We start from the raw sequence: 24863 nt of genomic DNA, 5'->3' as shown, positions 1-24863 counted from the left end.
GCCCTTTGAAGCCACATAGCCCCCCTCGCTGAGCAAGCAAGATTTGTTTACTTAGTTCAAATATCACGTCCAATTCCCGAAACAAACCTTCAAACACAGGTCCCCTCCGAAGGTGCTCCTAGTAATGTGGCATTGACTCAGGACACATGGTTAAGGGGCTGCGAAACCTCTCTCTCTCTCTCTCTCTCTCTCTCTCTCTCTGTGGCTGCTGTTGAGGGAAAGGCCCACAGTGAAGAGCAGAGGTGGGGGTCTAGTTTGATTAGGCAGGATGATGCAGACTACAAGGCTCTCAGCGAACCCAGCTGTCAGTCTGTCGTTTGTCTAAAGCCCCGATGACCCGGACTCTGTCTAGTCTGTCTCCTTATTCAGCATCCGATGAGTGAAGAGCGTTACCGGGAGCGTTGGTCCCACGGTTGCTCTATACTTAGCTACTTAAGAAGAGAGGAAATAAACGAGCTAACAGAGCAGGATGAGGAGAATAGGTTTGCTATGGAGGAGGAGAGGGGAGCCAGGGGGGAGACCGTTTCCAACACGGTCGAGTCTTTGCTGGTTAATTGCGTGTGTCGTCGGCAATTATTGGAAAGTCATTAATGTCAAGATGAACAGTGTGTCTGTACTTTATTCACCCTGGAGCATCGTGTAGAAGGGCTGTGCGAAAAGAGAAGACAGAGTAATCTACTGCATCGATCCAGCAGCACCGCTATGCTACGAACACTGATTTGGGAAAGTTAAAAGTGATGGGAGTCCCACAGCTCATTTTCAAACAAACGAACATGTTACAATCTCGGAATCTATCTTTGTTGACGGCAGGGAAAAATATTGAGAAGGAAGAACATACACCTACGTTTTAAGAAATGTACAATTTCAAAGATGACCTTTTTGGGGGAGGAATATGTAGTCAATCGTCATCAATAAGGCCATTGGTTTTTCTTATATATGGCTATATAGGGCGGCAGCGTAGCCTAGCGTAGGTTAGCCTAGCGTAGGTTAGAGCATTGGGCTAGTAACCGGAAGGTTGTGAGTTCAAACCCCCGAGCTGACAAGGTACAAATCTGTTGTTCTGCCCCTGAACAGGCAGTTAACCCACTGTTCCCAGGCCGTCATTGAAAATAAGAATGTGTTCTTAACTGACTTGCCTAGTTAAATAAAGGTTAAAAAAAATATATATGGAAAATAGAGAAAACACATCGTGTCGTGGAAACAAATTATTAAAGCAATCAAACTTTTTGTGCTCTAAGGTATCTTTCCTACTCTTACTGAGAGGAAAAATGTCAGTTTAATGCGCTGTGTTTGAGTCTACTATCTTAATGAGATTGAACTGCTCGCCGAAACTCATCAGCCGCTCTCCGTTGTTATCTCTTCCCTTCCTTCATTTCTCTTCCCTTCTGCCCAACTTCACTCCTTCTGCAGCTGTTCCTGTTTCTGTCGGGTTTTTAATGCTCCAGTATGGTTCCGGCTCACCTCTGGCTTCCTCGAGTCTGGGGTCAGAGTGGTTGTTGATCTCGGAGATGCAACGTACAGTGTCTGTTGTGATGCTATGACGTGCTGTTCTTCCTCAAGCACGTCTCAACAGTGTGTCCTCATCTGTAATGTTGATTTTGGGAGTAGGAGAAACAAAAAAGAGACAGATCAAACCGAGTTGGTGCTACGGCTGTGTAAGCAATCGTCTCTCACGTCAGGGGAAGAGGTGCGGCGGCGATGACAGTTGCAAGCTGTGGACTCCTCTTCCAGGGTCGGAGGTTATCTGCTGCATTCTGGGTACTCTAAGACAGGTACTGCTGGTGCTTTCCATTGTGAAAACGCCACCTATTTCCCCCGTGTGGCGAGACGTCAGTTTTATATTTGTTCTGGATGGAAGAGCAGGCACACACAAATAATCACAAACACATGCTTGTACGTGCACCCACAGATGCAAAGATATGGTAGACATTCACTTATTCATGTGCAGACATTCAAAACTGACATCCCTTTATTCCACACGCACATACACTATATATACAAACTTATGTGGACACCTCTTCAAATTTCAGCCTCACCCTTTGCTGACAATTGGGCACACAGCCATTCAATCTCCATAGACAAACATTGGCAGTAGAATGGCCTTACTGAAGAGCTCAGTGACTTTCAACATGTTGCAACACATTTCCAGTTTGTTAAATATCTGCTCTGCTAGAGCTTCTTGGGCAAATGTAAGTGTTGTTATTGTGAAGTGGAAACGTCTAGGAGCAACAACGGCTCAGCCGTGAAGTGGCAGGTCACACAAACTCACAGGATGGGACCGCCAAGTGCTGAAGCGAATAGTGAGTATAAATCGTCTCTCCTCGATTGCAACACTCACTACCGAGTTCCAAACTGCCTCTGGAAGCAGCGTCAGCACAAGAAGTGTTCGTCAGGAGCTTCATGAAATGTTTTTCTAAGGCCGAGCAGCCGCTCCCAAGCCTATGATCACCATGCGCAATCCAAGCGTTGGCTGAAGTGGTGTAAAGCTTGCCGCCATTGGACTCTGGAGCAGTGGAAAGACGGAGTGATGAATCGCGCTTCACCATCTGTCAGTCCAACTGACAAATCTGGGTTTGGCGGATGCTAGGAGAACGCTACCTGCATAGTGCCAAGTGTAAAGTTTGGTGGATGAGGAATAATGGTCTGGGGCTGTTTTTCACTGTTCGGGCTAGTGAAGGGAAATCTTGACGCCACAACATACGTTGACATTCTAGACGGTTCTGTGCTTCCAACTTTTTGGCAACAGTTTGGGGAAGGCCCTTTCCTGTTTCAGCATGACAATGCCTCCCGTGCACAAAGCGAGGTCCATACAGAAATGGTTTGTCGAGATCGGTGTGGAAGAACTTGACTTGAACATCAGTTCCCAAACTCACTAATGCTCTTGTCGCTGAATGGAAGCAAGTTCCAGCAGCAATGTTTAGTGGAAAGTCTTCCCCCGAAAAGCGGGGGCTGGTAAAGGAGGAAAAGTAGGGACCAACTCTGTTAATGCCATCATTTTGGAATGAGATGTTTGACGAGTAGGTGTCCACATACTTTTGGTCATTTTATCAGATCTCAGGATAAGACCCAGATGCAGACAGCTGGAGTCACAGTTTATTGACCCAAACAGGGGCAGGCAAAAGACAGATCAAAGGCTGGCAGAGGTCCATAATCCAGGGCAGAGTCAATAAGGTACAGAGCAGCAGGCAGGCTCGGGGTCAGGACAGGCAGAGGTTTGTAAACTGGTCAAAGTCAGGCAGGTACAGAACGGCAGGCAGGCTCGGGGTCAAGGAAGGCAGAATGGTCAGAAGCGGGGAAACTAGGAAACAGAACTTGAGAAAGCAGGGAGACGGGAAAACACGCTGGTAAGACCTGACAAGTTGAACTGGCAACAGACAAACGGAGAACACTTGTATAAATACACTGGGGATAAGGAAGATGGGGGACACCTGGAGGGGGTGAAACAGATCAGGTGGTGTCACATTTAGTGTAATTGCATAATATTTGCATTTATGACAGACACATGAACGTAAACATATACACATGCAAATAAACACAAAAAAACACTCACGTGCATGCATGTACACATATATACAACACACACCTACACACAAACAGAACCACACATTGACAAACACACGCACACACAAAGCCCCCCCTGTACACACACACAGCCTGCACAAGAGCAAGCGCCATCACCCACACACACAGGCTCAGGATCACCCTTTATTTCCGAAGGAAGCAGTCATAGACTAAATGCAGTGTGTCACTGAGGCGCACAATAAGCCAAAGCTCCTTCCCCTCCAGAAAACATTGCTTTCACAGAGAGGAGAGAGTGAGAAGAAGACGCCACAGCAAGGCATCCAGCCAGCTCCCATCAACACCATGTGTCACTGATCATGGCAGAGAAGAAGGTGCTATATCTTCATAGAAATCCCAATAGTCACAGACATCAATGCACGCCACTGTGATTGTTTTTGAAAGCCACAAGGTTTTTAGGGTATGTTCAATTCGGAAGACATTCTTATGAATTTGAGCAATAATATTCAAGGCTTTTTGGAGCGAAACGTTGAATAATTATGTTTTTTTGTTTGTTTTTAAGTCAATTAAAGCTGTGTGTGTTGCTAGAGATTTGTTTGATTTGTTTGGGAAACACTGTGATTACGGAACGAAAACATTTGCTCATTCAATTATGTATAAACGGTGTTGCTGCCGAGTTGTGGAGTAGTTTGAACAGATTTTTTGTTGTAGCTTTCAACTAGAAGCAGACAGGGAAGCATCGGTATCCTGCTCATCCTCCGCTTCTATTGAGGGCGCAACCATCTGTCAAACACACCACTCTCTGTTCTCCTCTGTTACTCCAAATGTTCTCCTTCATCGTTCCTCTTTTTCTCTCTGAAAAGCTACCATATCAAATGCTCTCTTTCCTTCACTTTCTCCCTCTCCTGAGCTCACCCACGTTCACTCGCTCTCTCTCCCTCCTCTTTTTCTACCCTTCTGTTTCTGTCATCTATCCTTGTTGTTCCTCTTGCTCTCTCGGCCCCTGCTGCTCTCCCTCTGCTGCTCTCCCTCCTCTCCTTTTCTCTCTCTGTCTCCCTCATTTCTTCTCTGTCAATCCCTCTTGCCTCCCTCTGTGCTCATGTGTGGTAAGGGCAAGGTATTACCATGGTGAGATTTAAGCATTTCATCAAACACCTGTGTTTTCCACTCAGAGGCATTGGATTGGCTGCATCTCAGCTCCAGTGCATGTACCTCCTTCAGAAGGACGGGCGTTTCTTGTTATTCATGAGATTCAGTGCAAGTTGCCTGTGTTTTTCGCCCAGGAGAACAATCCAATACCTATCTTAAGGATATAATGTAATGGCAAACAAATAAGAGTAGGGGAGAATGGGGTAAGTTGAGCCACCCTTGTTTCAAGGAAACCATACACAAAATTCATAATATGACCAAATGTTTAGGAAGAAATCATAATTTCATGGAAGAAACCACATGGTAAAAACAGATCTTCACCAAGTGAAATTCATTTATTGCGTTAGAGGTTTCACGAGGCTTGTATCTAAACAAAATAAGATGATTTTAAGATTGTTCTATACATAAATTGTGGTCTCTATAAGCTTCAATGTGAGGTCCTAAACCTAGCATGACATTACATCTTTGTAGCTGTGTGGGGTAGGTTGAGTCGATGGTTGAGCCAATGGCAAGTAGAGCAAATTGAAATGTTTATTTTTATTTTTACCAAGGCCTAACGCAAGGCATTCATTCTGGGATATGAGGTAACACGGGATCTGGCCTGTGTTTGTTAGGTGTTAAGTCTGTGTTACAATATGCTGACAGTTATTATTGTGATTGTGTTGAATTGTGGTTGGGAAATAAAGATAGAAATGGTTTTAAAAAGGTGGTGGTAAATATTTCTGCAAAATCTTCCCAACAATGCAGTAATCGATACCGGTAGTACTATAAAACAAAGTAAAGTAGAACAAAAACACAATTAATAGAAATATGAAGACCATGAGAAAGTACTGTAAGTACTATATATACACAGGGTTCAGTTCCAGGGTCAGTGGCAATACCATATTTACAATGTGCAGGGATACTGGAGTGGTAGGGGAGGATATGTATAGGGGTAAGGTGACTGGGCATCAGGATATGTGAATAACGGAGTGGGGGCATATATGAAGATTGTATGTGAGTGTGTGTGTGTGTAGAGTCACTGTGAATGTGTGTGCGTGTTACGTGTGTGTGAGCCAATGAAGTGTGTGTTGGAGTGTCAGTGTGAGTGAGCGTGTAGAGTCCTGTGAGTGTGCATAGAGTCCGTGCAAAAATGTAAAATGCAGATAGTCTGTGTAGCGAATTTGTTTGCTATTTAGCTAGCAGTCTTATGGCTTGGGGATAGAAGCTGTTCAGGAGGATGTTGATGTCAGACGTATTGCTCCAGTACCGCTTGCCGTGAGGAAGCAGAGAGAAGTCTGTCCAAATACAGATCATTTTTGAGAAAGATATTTAATGGTTTTATTTTAATTTAGAAAGTGTTATTTGCTATAAAAATTGAAATCTAACGATTTTAAGGGTGTGTCTTTAGATTTGCGGTGGGGTCGCAAGAATTTCTTGCAAGGAAAAAAATGGGGTCCCCAGAAATTCTGGTGGAAAAAATGGGGTCCCCGCTGAAAAAGTTTGAATAGAACCATCAAAGCCTAGAATGCAAGAGGCCAGTAGATTTACATGCAATCGTTTTTTTTTTAGCGCTGTCGGATCTGCAGGGAACGATGATGTCACTTTGTGTTTTCAGTGATGCTGAGATTGACACTGCCAGTTGACTGACAGGATGATTCCTCATACATAATTAGCACAGGAGTCCAGGCCTCTCCCTCCTCTTCTTCTCCCTACTCTCCATCCCTCCACCCCCTTCTCCTCCTCCCTCTCTCTTCTGCTTCCCTGACCATGTTTCACATTAGTGTGCAAATATGTCCCTTGGAAATGCTGCTTCTGTTTAAAGTGGTTTCTCTCTCTCGTTCTCTCTCTCCCTCTCTTTTTTCCAAAAATAATTCAGCCTTTAGCCAAAAGCTCATCAAAGCTGTCTTTATTCTCTTCCTGTTCCTGGAAAGGTGGAGTTTTCCTAGCCGTGCCCTAGTGAGTCATGCTCTCCTGTCTTGTGTGTCATCCCTGTCTGTGTGGGCGATAGCCATTTTGTGATTCAGATCTCTGCTCCCTTCGCATGGCAGCCGTACGTGAGACTGGAAGTTACTGAAGGTAGAGATTGATGAGGAACGATGGTGGCTTCTTTTCCAGCTATTAACTTGGACAGGAAGAGACTGGAGTGACGCAGGGGGAACAGGCCCACTGACACGCCTTAACATCCCTGTCATCAGCAGGTGTATAAGTCAGTGCCATTGTACGGAGGGTGGTAAGGTGTGCTGATTTCAGGGCTGTTGTGTGAAACCGCAAGATGTTGGCAGTGGCCATTTTTCAGATGGACTATCTCTTAGCCACACATTTTTCAAATCTAATTGAAAAAAACTATACAAATGATAAGTTATAATCTTTTGTCTAAATGGAAAAAGCTCTCAGAGGGAGAATGAGAGCACAAGAGCACGAAAGAGCAGGGGTGGTGGCTGAAGAAGATGAATGGAGGAGAGAGAGCAAGGAGGAGGAAGAGGAAAAATGCTCTGGAGCCCAGGTCTCTAATGACTCATGGGTAGATTCAGCCCACGGAGGAACACTAGAAATTCACAGTGATAAATGACTCAATTTGAACTGCTTCCATTAGAAAGGAAACTTTGCATGCTGATTTAGTGGAGAACTGGGATATCACACAAAACACAACCAGAGGGAAAGACACATAAAAGAGAGGCCTCACCTCCAGTGCAGTGGTTCCCTAATTGTCGGGAATGTTTGAGTAATTCATATCACATGAACACACATAAGACATGGCAAAATACTGTATGTAGAATTGCAGGGAATTAGCTTTAAAACGGGCAAAATGCTGCCTTCACCACATAACAAAATGCAAGGGGGGGGGGGGGGGGTGTTGGATGAGTGAAAATGTAATAGAGAGGGTTGGCTGAAAGTTTAAAACCTTGAGAAAAACAATAGCTCCAGGGTGAAGTGTCCACTAGGTACAGATCTAGGATCAGCTTCCCTTCCCCCAATCCTGATCTTAACCAATCCTGATCTTAACCACCCCGTGCTTCATGGTTGGGATGGTGTTCTTCGACTTGCAAGCCCTTTTTTCCTCCAAAACATAACAATGGTCATTATGGCCAAACATCTCTATACTCAAAAAGTATGATCTTTGTCCCCATGTGCAGTTGCAAACCAGTCTGGCTTTTTTATGGTGGTTTTGGAGCAGTGGCTTCTTCCTTGCTGAGCGGCCTTTCAGGTCCTGTCGATATAGGACTCGTTTTACTGTGGATATAGATACTTTTGTACTTTAGTTTCCTCCAGCACATGGTCCTTTACTGTTGTTCTGGGATAGATTTGCACTTTTCGGCACCAAAGTACTTCCTCTCTAGTAGACAGAACTCCTTCCTGAGCGGTATGACAGCTGCGTGGTCCCATGGTGTTTATACTATTGTTTGTACAGATGAATGTGGTACCTTCAGGCATTTGGAAATTACTCCCAAGGATGAGCCAGACTTGTGGAGGTCTCGGCTGATTTCTTTTGATTTTCTTATGATGTCAAGCAAAGAGGCACTGAGTTTGAAGGTAGGCCTTGAAGTACATCCACAGGTACTAAAATGATGTCAAGAAGAAGCATCTAAAGCCATGACATAATTTTCTGGAATTTTCCAAGCTGTTTAAAGCCACAGTCAACTTAGTGTATGTAAACGTCTGACTGGAATTGTGATACAGTGATTTATAAGTGAAATAATCTGTCTGTAAACAATTGTTGGAAAAATGACTTGTGTCATGCAATAAGTAGATGTCCTTACTGACTTGCCAAAACTATAGTTTGTTAACAAGACATTTGTGGAGTGGTTGAAAAACAAGTTTTAATGACTCCAACATAAGTGTATGTAAACTTCTGACTTCAAAGTCCTCATTTCCCTGAACTCATTCATACATACTCTACATTCATACATACCTGCCGCTGATTCTGCAACATGAACATTCACTGTGCATGTGTCAGTAAGTATTCCTCTTACCTATCCTAGTCTCCCCCCTCATACATCCCCGTCACTCTGAGTCTGACACTTATCATCCCCAACCCCCTGGAGATGTGTTAGCTACTACAACTAGTGTTTCTGCTTGTTATACATGACACTATTCTGCCCTGGGCATGTGTTGCCGCTATGCCACGCACCACACACTGCCTTCATTAAGTCACCGACTGTACAACTGCTTCTCAAACATTTCAAGTGTTTCGCCTGATTTCTCTAACAGTTAGATCCCACCACCTACGGGAGACCCATGTTCCCTTTATGAACTTTCTTGCATTACATGTTCGGGCAGTTATCTCATATCTTGCATCGCCCCAGTTCGCCCCTCCCCTGCCAGATATTGATTAGGCATTGACTCCCAATCTGCAGAGAAGTAGATTGGGCTGAGGGAAAAGTCGTGGCGAGGAGAGGACTCCGCAGCCGCTCCTCTCCTTTTCATTTTGTCGAATTGAATCAATAGGGAGGCCAGCTGGATGTCACAACTATCGTCAACAGTCATTTATCAACACAGTAATTGATACCTCAATTTTAAACACCAGACACATAAGAAATGTGAAATAGAGCCTGTGAGATGGAATACTAGTAATTCCGAGACCGCGTGCCAGGCCAAAGTGACAACGATCTTGTGCATGAGCAATTCAATCAGAGTGACTCCAAGCATTTAGATGGCAATTGCACCCAATCCATTTTCTAAATATGATTGAGCAATTGATGAATAGGTAATTGTGACGCGTGACAATGGAATGGGGGAGAGAGAGGAAGAGCGATTCTGTCCCCCCAGTGGCCAGTGTTCAATTTGTGTTTGCTCAGTCAGACTCTTGGCTGCCCATTCCAAGCGCTTCCCTGCTTGTGTTGATGGCAAAGTGAATCACTTCTCCAGCAGCAGCGCACAAGGCCAGGGTGTTTCCGACTCTCCAAGCGAGTAGTGAAAAAGGAAAGAATGAGTTGCAGATTCCTCTCATAAAATTGACAGCAACTAAAGCCTCGGCTATAAAAAATATTTTAAAAAGCTCTGGAAGCTCCAGAGAGACATTTATCTTGTGTGCTCAACAGCGGCAGGTTTCACGATGGAGAGCGCGAGAGCAAGGGAGGGAGGAGGGAGGGAAAGGGGGATTGGATCCATCTTCCAATAGGCTTCCTCGCGACCATTATTCAAGTGTTAATTCCCTATTGGACATATAGTTCAGCTGGCATACAACTCAAAATGTCTGCAAGGTACAGTTTTTGTCAAATAATGATGGATGCAAATGCTTTATAATGAGAAGAATCCACAAAACAAACACACTCACTAACGGGTTATGCACAGACACTTGCATACACAGAGAGACGAGCAACAATAAAATAGAAAATGCATACACACAGAGAGAATCATCCTTATATGTAAACTCAGCAAAAAAAGAAACGTCCCTTTTTCAAGACCTTGTCTTTCAAAGATAATTAGTAAAAAATCTAAATAACTTCACAGATTTTTTTTGTAAAGGGTTTAAACACTGTTTCCCATGCTTGTTTAATGAGCCATAAACAATTGATGAACATGCACCTGTGGAACGGTCATTAAGACTCTAACAGCTTACAGACTTTAGGCAATAAAAGTCACAGTTGTGAAACCTTAGGACACTAAAGACGCCTTTCTACTGACTCTGAAAAACACCAAAAGAAAGATGCCCAGGGTCCCTGCTCATCTGCGTGAACGTGCCTTAGGCATGCTGCAAGGAGGCATGAGGACTGCAGATGTGGCCAGGGCAATAAATTGCAATCTCCGTACTGTGAGACGCCTAAGACAGCGCTACAGGGAGACAAGACGGACAGCTGATTGTCCTCACAGTGGCAGACCACGTGTAACAACACCTGCACAGGATCGGTACATCCGAACATCACACCTGCAGAACAGGTACAGGATGGCAAAAACAACTGCCCGAGTTTCCCCAGCTATGCACAATCCCTACATCAGTGCTCAGACTGTCTGCAATAGGCTGAGAGAGGCTGGACTGAGGGCTTGTAGGCCTGTTGTAAGGCAGGTCCTCACCAGACATCACTGGCAACAACGTCACCTATGGGCACAAATCCACCGTTGCTGGACCAGACAGGACTGGCAAAAAGTGCTCTTCACTGACGAGTCGTGGTTTTGTCTCACCAGGGGTGATGGTCAGATTCACGTTTATCATCGAAGGAATGAGCGTTACACCGAGGCCTGTACTCTGGAGCAGGATCGCTTTGGAGGTGGAGGGTCCGTCATGGTCTGGGGCGCTGTAGCATCATAGCATCATTGGACTGAGCTTGTTGTCATTGCAGGTAATCTCAATTCTGTGCGTTACAGGGAAGACACCCTCCTCCCTCATGTGGTACCCTTCCTCCAGGCTCATCCCGACATGACCCTCCAGCATGACAATGCCACCAGCCATACTGCTCATTCTGTGTGTGATTTCCTGCAAGACAGGAATGCCAGTGTTCTGCCATGGCCAGCGAAGAGCCCGGATCTCAATCCCATTGAGCACGTCTGGGACCTGTTTGGATCGGAGACTGAGGGCTAGGGCCACCCCCCCCCCTCCAGAAATGTCCGGGAACTTGCAGGTGCCTTGGTAGAAGAGTGGGGTAACATCTCACAGCAAGAACTGGCAAATCTGGTGCAGTCCATGAGGAGGAGATGCATTGCAGTACTTAATGCAGCTGGTGGCCACACCAGATACTGACAGTCACTTTTGATTTTGACCCCCAATTTGTTCAGGGACACATTATTCCATTTCTGTTCGTCACTTGTCTGTGGAACTTGTTCAGTTTATGTCTCAGTTGTTGAATCTTGTTATGCTCATACAAATATTTACACATGTTAAGTTTGCTGAAAATATACGCAGTTGACAGTGAGAGGACGTGTTTTTGTTGTTGTCGCTGAGTTCATGTGCACACACTCACACATACACACAAGCACACATCCACAGGTGTACACATACACATGCACACCGCACACACACACCCCTCCTCACTTCACATACTGTACAGTAGTAATAGATGTATTGGGTAGATGAGTTGATAGTGAGCGAGATGGAATGCTCTGTCTGCAGCAGAGCATGTTATTGAGCTCTCTCATGTTCCCCTTGTCTGGAGTAAACGGGGGCCTTTCTGTAGAACAGTCTGCAGTCACTTCACTCTCACTCAGGTGTGACTGTGCACACACACATGACTACAAAGGGGCACACACACACGGTTACAAAGGGGCACACACACATGCACGTACACACGTATACATGCAAGCTCGCACACACACACAATCTGTAAATTACAGTAGATTATACAGTTTTCACATTACGCAGTACTTCCATTACCCAACTAAATTTACAGAAAATCGAAAATGTCCATAATATCTATCCTGTAACGATTTTCTTCTTCCTCTGATGAGGAGTATGAAACATCAGACACAGAAAACAACTATCCACAAATCATAGTGGGAAAACAGGCTGCCTAAGTATGGTTCTCAATCAGAGACAACTATATACAGCTGCCTCTGATTGGGAACCATACCAGGCCAAACACAGAAATACAAAAACATAGAACAATACATAGAATGCCCACCCCAACTCACGCCCTACCCAAACTAAAATAGAGACATAAAAAAGGAACTAAGGTCAGGACGTGACATATCCAATGTGTAATCAAAGGCGACAATCATTCATGCAACAAACAAAAAAAGAAATCTGGTAAGAGTTGCAAGATGCAAAATGTTTTGTACGCTTTCATTTGCCTCAATGTCTTGAGCATTTGGCCATACATTGAATGTCACAGTGAATGTCCTTTTGGCATGGCAAATCCAAGCTTGACATTGGTCTACATTGATGTCGTCGCATGCTTCATCAATGGCCAGATAGAGTGTGGCATTTTCATGGGGATGGCGATTGTACATCTTCCACCTTTATGCTTAAAAAAATTCCTCAATAGGGTTGAAGGAAGAGTTGAGAGTATGGGGGCAGGTATAGATAGGTTCACGAATCGAGAATGGGCCCGAAACCATTTCTGAACCACCTCTGCATGGTGGAACCTGACATTGTCCCACACAATGACATAGGTGACCCCTTCACCTTGACAGGCCTGCTCAATTTCATTGAGAAACACAATGAGGTGTCCAAGTGATGGCCTATGTCCTACCATACCTTCTTCAGGCACTAGGACGGTTGCCTGGCCTGCTTCATCAGCAATGATATCCTTGTGATGGTTCACAGCAGCATCAAGAACCATCCCCCTCTAAAAATAAAACGTGGTTAGTTATTTTTACGGTATAGTTCCAATATGATATTGTGAAGTAGCATGTGCATCAAATAGTAACAGTAATACAGTATATAGTGCTGTACCTGAACATACTCGTCCCGGAGTAGTTTCACCCGGTCGTTGTTTCAGCCGGTCGTTGTTTCTCTCAAAATGTGTTTCATAAATACCTTGTTGCTAGGCTGATGGATGCCACATTGGCAAAGGTGTAATCGCTCTCCTCAATGGCCTGCTTTATTTCGGACAGGTGTATATGTCACCATTTCCACCACTGCCCACTCCTGCTGGTCGGTCATTACACGGACATGGCCACCACCATGTTTTTCTTTGTCAATTCAGAGGGTAGAACAGAGTATACTGTAAGAATCCTGTAACATGTTTTGTGAATTTACATGCATGACAATCATATGTCATTTTCTGTAATAGTAAAGCATAGTCCATGTCCTACAGACTTACCGTTTTTCTTGGTGAAACGTTCTCTGATCGAATTGACAGTTGATGTTTTCAAACTGGGGTGAACTAATCTGGCAGCCTCTGCCAAGGTAAGGCCTCTGTTTTCCACATGGTCAACGACGCTGAGACACAACAGTTCCCTGCCATCTGCCTCCCTCTCTCTGGTGTCCACCTCTTTGACGTACCCATGCCCACCTCTTTAACCTCTTTGACAGGGCCCATGCCCACCTCTTTAACCTCTTTGACAGGGCCCATGCCCACCTCTTTAACCTCTTTGACATGTTGCATTTCCACCTCTTTAACCTCTTTGACAGGGCCCATGCCCACCTCTTTAACCTCTTTGACATGTTGCATTTCCACCTCTTTAACCTCTTTGACATGTTGCATTTCCACCTCTTTAACCTCTTTGACGTACCCATGCCCACCTCTTTAACCTCTTTGACAGGGCCCATGCCCACCTCTTTAACCTCTTTGACAGGGCCCATGCCCACCTCTTTAACCTCTTTGACAGGGCCCATGCCCACCTCTTTAACCTCTTTGACAGGGCCCATGCCCACCTCTTTAACCTCTTTGACAGGGCCCATGCCCACCTGTTTGACCTCTTTGACATGTTGCATTCCCACCTCTGTGACCTCTTTGATGGGGCCCATGCCCACCTCTCTGTACTCTTTGATGGGGCCCATGCCCTACTCTTTAACCTCTATGATGGGGCCCATGCCCTACTCTTTAACCTCTTTGATGGGGCCCATGCCCTACTCTTTAACCTCTTTGATGGGGCCCATGCCCACCTCTCTGACCTCTTTGATGGGGCCCATGCCCTACTCTTTAACCTCTTTGATGGGGCCCATGCCCACGTCTCTGACCTCTTTGATGGGGCCCATGTCCTACTCTTTAACCTCTTTGATGGGGCCCATGCCCTACTCTTTAACCTCTTTGATGGGGCCCATGCCCACCTCTCTGACCTCTTTGATGGGGCCCATGCCCTGCTCTTTGATGTCTTTGAGGGGGCCCATCCCCACCTCTCTGACCTCTTTGATGGGTCCCATGCCCACCTCTCTGACCTCTTTGATGGGGCCCATGCCCTGCTCTTTGATGTCTTTGAGGGGGCACATCCCCACCTCTCTGACCTCTTTGATGGGGCCCATGCCCACCTCTCTGACCTCTTTGATGGGGCCCATGCCCACCTCTCTGACCTCTTTGATGGGGCCCATGCCCACCTCTCTGACCTCTTTGATGGAGCCCATGCCCACCTCTTTAACCTCTTTGATGGGGCCCATTGCCCACCTCTCTGACCTCTTTGATGGGGCCCATGCCCACCTCTTTAACCTCTCTTTGATGGGGCCCATCCCCACCTCTCTGAACTCTTTGATGGGGCCCATGCCCACCTCTTTAACCTCTTTTATGGGGCCCATGCCCACCTCTCTGACCTCTTTGATGGAGCCCATGCCCACCTCTTTAACCTCTTTGATGGGGCCCATGCCCACCTCTCTGACCTCTTTGATGGAGCCCATGCCCACCTCTTTAACCTCTTTGATGGGGCCCATGCCCACCTCTCTGACCTCTTTGATGGGGCCCATGCCCTGCTCTCTGACTTCTTTGATGGGGCCCATGCCCACCTCTCTGACCTCTTTGATGGAGCCCATGCCCTGCTCTCTGACCTCTTTGATGGAGCCCATACCCAACTCTCTGATGGGCCCCTTGTCCACAAGCACTGATTTCTTCCTCTCCCTTGCTGTCTATCCTGCATCATGCTGAAAGAAATTGCAAGTGTTCACATACCCCAATTGTGGTGAAGTCAATAAGCAATAACGAGTAGGCATTATGTCTCAAAATCCACGTATAGTAGACAAACCAGTTTAAAATCTATAGGTTTACAAAACAGTTAAGTGACTAACCATTAAGCGCAGTTGGATTAAGTGATGGTCAAACAAATGAGAAGATATTCTTGTGAAAAGTATTGTGAGCGTTGCATTGTGAAAGGACATTATTTTATATGAAAGGTATTTCTAGATAAAACACTGTTTTAGGAATTAGGTTTGGTGAAAAAGTTACTGTGCTTACAGTTTAGGAAAAAAACTGCCTTTTTTGATCTGTTTTGAGTTTTGTACTAAGAGTTGTGAAACTGTTTCCACATACTGTTATAGTACCAAAGCAATAAAAACAACTGTAACAGGCAATGATACTCCTGGGACTCAACTGAACTATGGAGTCACGATCTAAAGTGGTTGTGTGTTGTGCATTGCAACCATAAAGATGCACTCTCAAACTTTTGTATCATTCCAGCCAGTAGTTTTGAAAGTGGTGCTTACGAACCAAAACGTGGCCCCCGTTTTTTTGTGTTCTACGTCATCCAATTGTGAACTACGGCATCCGTTTCCTGTGAAATGTGCCTCATTTTGCACTTCATATGATATCATATGAAGTTTGCAATGTATGTGATGTTTTACAAATAAATAATACACGTAAATACAATACAATATGCAATGAAGTGGTTGCGCCAAGCTACGGTTAAAGAAAAAAATCCACTCAAAAACTATATTTTGGTATTTTGTCAGTAGTCCACTGTTGGTACAGTCCAAAAATGTTTTGCGTGTCAGCAGTCAAGTTTTTAAGACATTGGACTTTCAAGAAGCAAAGTGTTACTTGCCACATCATCATGATGGACAGCTCTTGTGGACATTCATGCAAGTAGCCTGGTGGTTAGAGCTTTCGGCCAGTAACCAAAATATTGCTGGAGAGCTGACAAGGTAAAACTCTGTCGCTCTGCCCCTGAGCAAGGCAGTTAACCCACTGTTCCCCAGGCCCTGAAGATGTGGATGTTGATTATGGCAGCCCCCCCCCCCCTCCCCCCCCGCACCTCTCTTATTCAGAGGGGTTGGGTTAAATGCGGAAGACACATTTCAGCTGAATGCATTCTGTTGTACAACTGACTAGATATCCCCATGCCAATTGCACAATCCCTCAAAATTTGAGACATCTGTGGTAAAGGAGAAATGCCCACTAATAGGGATGTAAACTACACAACATTATTTTCTTGGTAAAGGAGAAATGCCCACTAATAAGGATGTAAACTACACAACATTATTATCTTGGTAAAGGAGAAATGCCCACTAATAGGGATGTAAACTACACAACATTATTATCTTGGTAAAGGAGAAATGCCGACTAATAGGGATGTAAACTACACAAGATTATTATCTTGGTAAAGGAGAAATGCCCACTAATAAGGATGTAAACTACACAACATTATTATCTTGGTAAAGGAGAAATGCCCACTAATAGGGATGTAAACTACACAACATTATTATCTTGGTAAAGGAGAAATGCCCACTAATAGGGATGTAAAACTACACAACATTTGAGAGAAATAAGCTTTTTGTGTGTGTGGAACATTTCTGGGATCTTTTATTTCATCTCATGAAACATGGGACAAACACTTTACATGTTGCGTTAATATTTTCGTTCAGTGTAATTCTCCAAAGTGCCTTAATATTTGTGAATTAGCCTGGCTAACCATAAGAATCCGCCGCCAAAGTCATCATGATGCTAAACGAGGGCAGTTGCATGACCATCCTACACGTTGAATGGAATCTTGTTAGCTAACTCGGTTAGCCAGGCTTATTCAGCTTAAAACTAGACTGTGTTTTATTCATTAAAGACATACTCTTTAAAGCATTAATGGTAATTTTCTAGCCATTATATAATTTATAAAAAAAATAAAAAAAAACGGATGTTCTCCAGATTGCCCCTTTAAATTAGAAATTGATGTGCCATTGATGTCATTACTAATTTAGTAACGAAAAAGCCACATAGTCTGTTTGATATATAATTATATATTGCAAGATTGATTCATTATTCAAAAGCTGAATTTATAAAGTGCAGCCTTCAACTTAAGTTTATTAATAATAATATATATGTTTTGACCACCTCAGATAGAGAGAAAGGAAGAGAGGGAACTAGAGAGAGAGAGACAGGAGTAGAGAGAGAATTGAGAGAGAGGAAGAGAGTGAACTAGAGAGAGAGGACGAGAGGGAACTAGAGAGAGAGACAGGAGTAGAGAGAGAATTGAGAGAGAGGAAGAGAGTGAACTAGAGAGAGAGGACGAGAGGGAACTAGAGAGAGGTAGAGAGGGAACTAGAGAGAGACAGGAATAGAGAGATAATTGAGAGAGAGGAAGAGAGGGAACTAGAGAGAGAGATGGAACTAGAGAGAGAGGAAGAGAGGGAACTAGAGAGAGAGGACGAGAGGGAACTAGAGAGAGGTAGAGAGGGAACTAGAGAGAGACAGGAATAGAGAGATAATTGAGAGAGAGGAAGAGAGGGAACTAAAGAGAGAGAGACAGAAGTAGAGAGCTAATTGAGAGAGAGGAAGAGAGGGAACTAGAGAGAGAGAGAGACAGGAGTAGAGAGAGAATTAGAGAGAAAGGAAGAGAGTGAACTAGAGAGAGAGACAGGAGTAGAGAGAGAATTAGAGAGAGGAAGAAAGGGAACTAGAGAGAGAGAAAGGAGTAGAGAGAGAATTAGAGAGCGAGCAAGAGAGGGAATTAGAGAGAGACAGGAGTAGAGAGAGAATTAGAGAGAAAGGAAGAGGGAACTAGAGAGAGAGACAGGAGTAGAGAGAGAATTGGAGAGAGAGGAAGAGAGGGAACTAGAGAGAGAGATGGAACTAGAAAGAGAGGAAGAGAGGGAACTAGAGAGAGAGACAGGAATAGAGAGAGAATTAGAGGGAGAGGAAGAGAGGGAACTGAGAGAGAGAGACAGGAGTAGAGAGAGAATTAGAGAGGGAACTAGAGAGAGAAAGAGAGTGACAGGAGTAGAGAGAGGGAGATGTGTGTGTTCATATCTGGTGTGTGTGTGTTGTAGTGCTAGTGATGATATTGAAGAGCCCAGTAAACTCTTGTGGCACCACTGCTCTCCCATTGGCAGAGCTGCTGTTTGGAGATTTTGTTCTTTCTTTCTCTCTTTCTCTCTCTCTCTCTCTCTCTCTCTCTTCTCCTTACTCCTGTTTTCATTATGCCTTTCTCAGCAGCATTGTTCCTGCCTCCTCTATTCCAACACGCCCTTACTTGACACTTACATTACTCTGGCAAATGACTCTGCATCACAGCTCTGCTTGCCACTCCATGTTTCACCTTCCCAACTTTGTGACAAGAAATCCAGCAGTGTGAGCCAGTGCAAGGCACGAGGGGGCAGACAGGCAGGGAGTGGGTGAAGGGGGTGGGGGGTTGTTGGCCAGGGTACACAGCCCCAGGGGTCTGCTTTTAAAATAGCCTGATCCAGCCAAGTATGCACACCACGTGGTTGTCTTCCTTTGCGATGAGAGGGGGCTCTGATGATGCCCTTAGACACTGGTATGCTTGATTATGTGTCTATGTTCGATCATGTGTGTGAACAGGTGGGTGTCGGTGTGGGAGTGGGTGTTTTTCATTGTGTGGTTTTTTGGGTGGGTGGATGTTTGATTGTATGTGTGTGTGTCCGACGTGCCCATTTGTGTTTGTGTGTCTCTGTGGGTATGTGCATACATACTGTACCAACATCGTACGTAGGTACTCCGGTTGTGCTAGTCGGTGTTATAGTAATTAATTGCCTGGTTGTATGTCATTGCCACAGTATTCACACAGTCTAAAAATATTGCTTTTGAAGTAATCTCTAAATGAAGTGGAAGGAATGATTATTCACACGGTTTCAATATGGTAATTAAAATGATTAAAGAAGACATACAGTAAATACAGTGCCTATCATAAGTATTGACCCCCTTAGATTTCTTCACAATTTATTGTTACAACGTGGAATTCAAATGGATTTCATTGTAATTTTTGGTAAATTACTTAAAATACTCTGTAATGCCAAAGTGAAAGATGAATGAAAAATGAAAAATATTACACGAATATACCTTGATTAGATCAATATTCACCCCCCCCCCACAAAACGCATGTTTTAACTTATTTTGTACATAATGTTGCTGCTACCGTCTCCTATGATCGAAAAGAGCATCTGGACATCAGAACAGCAATTACTAACCTCGAACTGGATGAAGATGTATTATTTAACAAGCCCGATGCGAAGGATATACTGCTTTCTCGAGACCAGGCTCAAACCCCGATCATTAGCATGAAGAGCCTTCTGACAATTTGTAGGCGAGTAAGTAAACTTCCACTATCATCTGTACTATTGGCCAACGTGCAATCACAGGAAAATAAAATGTGTGATCTACGATTAAGAATATCCTACCAATGGGACATTAAAAACTTTAGCATCTTATGTTTCACCGATTTGTGGCTGAACGACGACACGGACACTATAGAGCTAGCTGGGTATTCCGCGCATCGGCAGGACAGAGAAGCTACGTCTGGTAAGACGAGGGGCGGGCGTGTGTGTCTATTTGTAAATAACCGCTGGTGCACGATTTCTAATATTAAAGAAGTCTCAAGGTATTGCTCCCCTGAGGTAGAGTACCTCATGATAAGCTGTAGACCACACCATCTACCAAGAGAGTTCTCATTTATATTATTCTCAGCTGTCTATTTACCACCACAAACCGATGCTGGCACTAAGACCGCACTCAACGAGCTGTATAAGGCCATAAGCAAACAAGAAAATGCTGATCCAGAAGTGGCGCTCCTAGCGGCCATGGACTTTAATGCAGGCAAACTTAAATCCATTTTACCAAATTTCTACCAGCACGTCACATGTGCAACCAGAGGGAAAAAACTTTGAGCATTGAGGCGTATACCACCTCAGTCACCAGCTTCATCCGTAAGTTCATCAACAACGTCATCCCCACAGTGACCGTACGTACATATCCCAACCAGAAGCCATGAATTACAGGGAACATCCTCACCGAGCTAAAGGCTAGAGCTGTCGCTTTCAAAGAGCGGGACATTAATCTGGACACTTACAAGAAATCCCTCTACACCCTCAAATGAACAATCAAACAGGAAAAGCATCTAAGATTGAATCCTACTTCACCGACTCTGACGCTCGTTGGTTGTGGCAGGTCTTGAAAACCATTACAGACTACAAAGGAAAACCCATGTGCAATCTGCACAGTAACGCAAGCCTACCAGACGAGCTAAATGCCTTTTATGCTCGCTTCGAGGCAAGCAACACTGAAGCATGCATGAGAGCACCAGCTTTTCCGGACGACTGTGTGATCACGCTCTCGGTGTGAGCAAAACCTTAAACAGGTCAACATTCACAAAGCCGCAGGGCCAGATGGATTACCAGACCGTGTACTCAAAGCATGCGCGGACCAACTGGCAAGTGTCTTCACTGACATTTTCAACCTATCCCTGAAGTCTGTAATACCTACATGCTTCAAGCAGACCGCCATAGTCCCTGTGCCCAAAGAAGCAAAGGTAACCTGCCTAAATCATTACCAGCCTGTAGCACTCACGTCGGTAGCCGTGAAGTCATTTGAAAGGCTGGTCATGGCTCACATCAACACCATTATCCTAGAAACCCTAGAGCCAATTCGCATACCGCCTCAACAGATCCACAGATTACGCAATCTCAATCTCACTCCACACTGCCCTTTCCCACCTGGATAAAAGGAACACCTATGTGAGAATGCTGTTCATTGACTACAGCTCAGCGGACCATGGGACTAAACAGTTCCTTCTGCAACTGGGTCCTGGACTTCCTGAAGGACCTCCCCCAGGTGGTAAGGATAGGCAACAACATGTCTGCCACACTAATCCTCAACACTAGGGCCCCTCAGGGGTGCGTGCTTAGTCCCCTCCTGTACTCCCTGTTCACCCATTACTGCATGGCCAAACACGACTCCAACTCCATCATTAAGTTTGCTGATGATACAACAGTGGTAGGCCTGTTCACCGACAACGATGAGACAGCCTATAGGAAGGAGGTCAGAGATCTGGCAGTGTGGTGCCAGGACAACAACCTCTCCCTAAATGTGAGCAGACAAAGGAGCTGATCGTGGACTACAGGAAAAGGCGGGCCAAACAGAACCGCATTAACATCAACAGGGCTTTATTGGAGCAGGTCGAGAGTTTCAAGTTCCTTGGTGTCCACATCATCAAAAACTATTATGGTCCAAACACACCAAGGCAGTCGTGAAGAGGGCACGACAAAACCTTTTCCCCCTCCAGGAGATTTTATAAGATTTGGCATGGGTCCCCAGATCCTCAAAAAGTTCTACAGCTACACCATCATGATCATCCTGACCGGTTGCTTCACCACCTGGTATGGCAACTGCTCGGCATCTGACCGTAAGGCGCTACAGAGGGTGGTGTGTACGGACCAGTACGTCACTGGGGCCAAGCTTCCTACCATCCAGGACCTATATACTAGGCGGTGTCAGAGGAGGGCCCCAAAAAATTCTAAAAGATTCCAGTCACCCAAGTCATAGACTGTTCTCTCTGCTACCGCATGGCAAGCGGTACCGGAGCACCAAGTCTAGGAACAATTAATCAAACGGCCACCCAGAATATTTACATTGACACGCCCCCCCCTCCCTTTTTCAGTTTTTACACTGCTGCTACAGCAGGTGGGTGTTTATCATCGATGCATCGTCACTTTATCCATACCTATATGCACAAAATAACTTGACTAACCTGTACCCCCGCACATTGACTCGGTACGGGTAGCCCTGTATATAGCCACGTTATTTTATTGTTACTTTTTATTTTACTATTTTTACTTTAGTTCATTTAGTAAATATTTAATGAACTCTTTCTTGAACTGCATTGTTGGTTAAGGGCTAAACCCTATTGTATTCGGAGCATGCGACAAATAAAATTTGATTTGATTACAGCTTTGTTTGTCTGTTGAGTCTTCTTGTGTAAGTCTCTAAGAGCTTTGTACACCTGGATTGCACAATATTTACCCATTACTATTGTCAATTCTTCTTGCACTGTCAATGTGTTGGGGAGCATGGCTAGACAGCGATTTTGAAGCAGATTTAATGCAAAACTGTAACTTGTAACTCAGTAAAAATTCACTGTCTTCTTGGTAAGCAACTCCAGTGTAGATTTGGCCCTGTGGTGTAGCTTACTGTCCTGCTGAAAGGTGAAACCCTCTCCCAGGGTCTGGTGTAAAACAGACTGAAGCAGGTTTTCATCTAGGATTTTGCCTGTGTTTAGCTCTATCCCGTTTATTTTTCTCCTGAAACACTCCAGTCCCCAGTCTTTGCAGATGTCACGCATATAACATGTTGCAGCCACCACCATGCTTGAAAATAAGCAGGCAGCTACTATATGATGGATTTGCCACAAAAGGCTTTGGTTGTAGTTTCAATTTTCTTCCTTTGCCATGTTTTTTTTCTTTCAGTATTACTTTAATGCCTTGCTGCAAACAATGTTATTGAGCCATCCTCAGTTTCTCCCATCATTGCCATTGAACTTTGTAGCTGTTTTAAAATCCCAAATGGCCTCCCTGAGCAGTTTCCTTCCTGTCCTGCAGCTCTGTTCAGAAGGACGACTGTATCTTTGATGCGTCTGGGTGGTTTAACACATCATCCACAGCACATTTATTAACTGTACTATGCTTAAAGAGATATTCAATGTGTACATTTTGTTATTGTTACACATTTACAAATCACTGCCCTTCTTTATAAGACTTTCAAAAAGCTCCCTGGTCTTTTGAAAGTTGCATCTGTGCTTGAAATTCAATACTTGACTGAGGGACCTGTATGTGTGTATGTGTGTGTGTGTGTAGTCATTCAAAAATCAGGTCAACCCCTATTAATTCACATGGAAAGTCCATGTAGCTTATTATTTCATTTGTTATGCCAAATTTGAATCCTGAACAAATGTATGCTCGCCTCAGCAAAGGGGATGAATACTTATGCAACAACTATATATGCGTTATTTAATTGTATACATTTGTAAAAATCTATTTATTAAAACTCAAATGTTCTTTTCAATTTTCACTTTGTGTAGCTCAATGAGAAAAAACATCCCAATTAGATATATTTCAATCCCACTTGAATACTTATGATAGCAATTGCATGAGCCCTTGCTTTTGCTACTGGCTCCTGATTATAGCCAACAACCATATTACAACAACTTTATTACACCGTAATACACGTATGAACTTTCCTTACCCAGAATGTTAATGTATGTCATTACTGTATGTCCTCTTTTACTCAGTTTGAAAACTTTAAATAACTATTTTTCTCTCTCTCTCTATCCCCTTCTCCCTTTCCCTCCCTCCCTGCCCCCCCCTCCTTCGCTCACCCTCTGTGCAGCCTGTGAGTTGATGAACAGGGGGATCCTGGCGCTCGTCAGCTCTATCGGCTGTATGTCGGCGGGCTCCCTTCAGTCTCTGGCGGACGCGATGCACATCCCGCACCTCTTCATCCAGCGTGCCACTGCCGGGACCCCTCGCTCCAGCTGCCCCCTCATCACCACCCGCACCCGCCAGGATGACTACACCCTCTTCGTGCGCCCGCCCGTCTACCTCAATGACGTCATCCTCCAAGTGGTCAGCGAGTACAGCTGGCAGAAGTTCATCATCTTCTACGACCAGGAATACGGTAAGTCCTCATGGGCGGCCGTGTTAGGGGAAGTGGGGTGAAGCAGACTTGGGTTCAAATACTGTTTGAAATCATATCAAATACTAGATCTGGGCTTTAAGGAATTCGCCTTTTGCAAAGAAACCAATAGAACGGTCCCAAAAGTGAAAACCACGACCACTTGGCACTCCTGGCAGGCTAAAGCGAACGTTCAAAGATGTAAAATATTTTGAATAGTATGTGAACCCAGGTATGATGGGAAGTGGTGTTCAGAGAGTACGGAGTGGGGAATGGGGGGGGGGGTACTGTAGTTGATGCCCATAGGGAGGCATTCAATGATGTATGAAGATATGGGTTGGAGATCTGGTAGACTCGCAGCATGGCAGACATTAGCAAGCTAATGGATAGAGGCCTGAACTCTGCAACCCTGCATTCAGGAGGCCCATAGGTAATGCATGGACATGTTTCCCACCATCTCCATCAACCTTCATTATACTGAATTGTTTGTGTACTGTATGTATGTGAGAGAAAGAGAGAGAGCCTTTGTATGTATTTGTGCATGAGAGAAAGGGTCAGGCAGACAGAGATTATGTTCATCACTGGATGTGTATGGGTGTGTGTGAGTCTGTCCTGTGTCTGGCATTGTCTCCACTCCCCGTGTTTGTCCCTATGGATCCCATGTCCCATAATTCACTGCAGCATGTTAAAAGTATCAGGGATGGCTAAATAAGTGTGGCTCCCAGCAGACCAGCCAATGGAGGCATTTTGGGTCTCACTGCCAGTTGCACTGTGGTGTAGTGTAGTGCTATAATGAAGCTCTGCGGCTGCCAAGCCCACTCACCATCCTTAAGCCCCAACATGGTTCTGACCAGCGAATCAGAAGATGGGCCTGCCAGGTATTAACCATACCAGTCTCTAAGCCCGAGCTCTTTGAGATGTAACAGTGTTCTCTCATACATCGCTTTGTCTTCTGAAAAACGGCTTTGAGGACAATAGAGTGTGTATGTGTAAATTGAATTGGGTTGCCCACCCTCCTCTATTTTC

At 44.7% G+C, this 24863-nt stretch overlaps 1 protein-coding gene across 4 annotated transcripts in view; it reads left to right on the top strand.

Annotated features, from left to right (window-relative positions):
* LOC109895605 (glutamate receptor ionotropic, delta-2-like) overlaps positions 1 to 24863 on the top strand; it is a 521177-nt gene that overhangs the window by 270235 nt on the left and 226079 nt on the right. For all 4 annotated transcript variants that reach the window (XR_004210832.1, XM_020489443.2, XM_031830443.1 and 1 more), the window contains one exon: positions 23553 to 23840. Coding sequence is in view for 3 of the 4 variants with exons in the window: in XM_020489443.2 (XP_020345032.2) it covers positions 23553 to 23840 (288 nt within the window). In the remaining variant the exon portion in view is untranslated. The remainder of the gene's footprint in view (positions 1 to 23552; positions 23841 to 24863) is intronic.

This window comes from Oncorhynchus kisutch, linkage group LG8 (assembly GCF_002021735.2).
Source record: "Oncorhynchus kisutch isolate 150728-3 linkage group LG8, Okis_V2, whole genome shotgun sequence".
NCBI lineage: Eukaryota > Metazoa > Chordata > Actinopteri > Salmoniformes > Salmonidae > Oncorhynchus > Oncorhynchus kisutch.
This window is presented reverse-complemented; position numbering and strand designations above follow the sequence as displayed.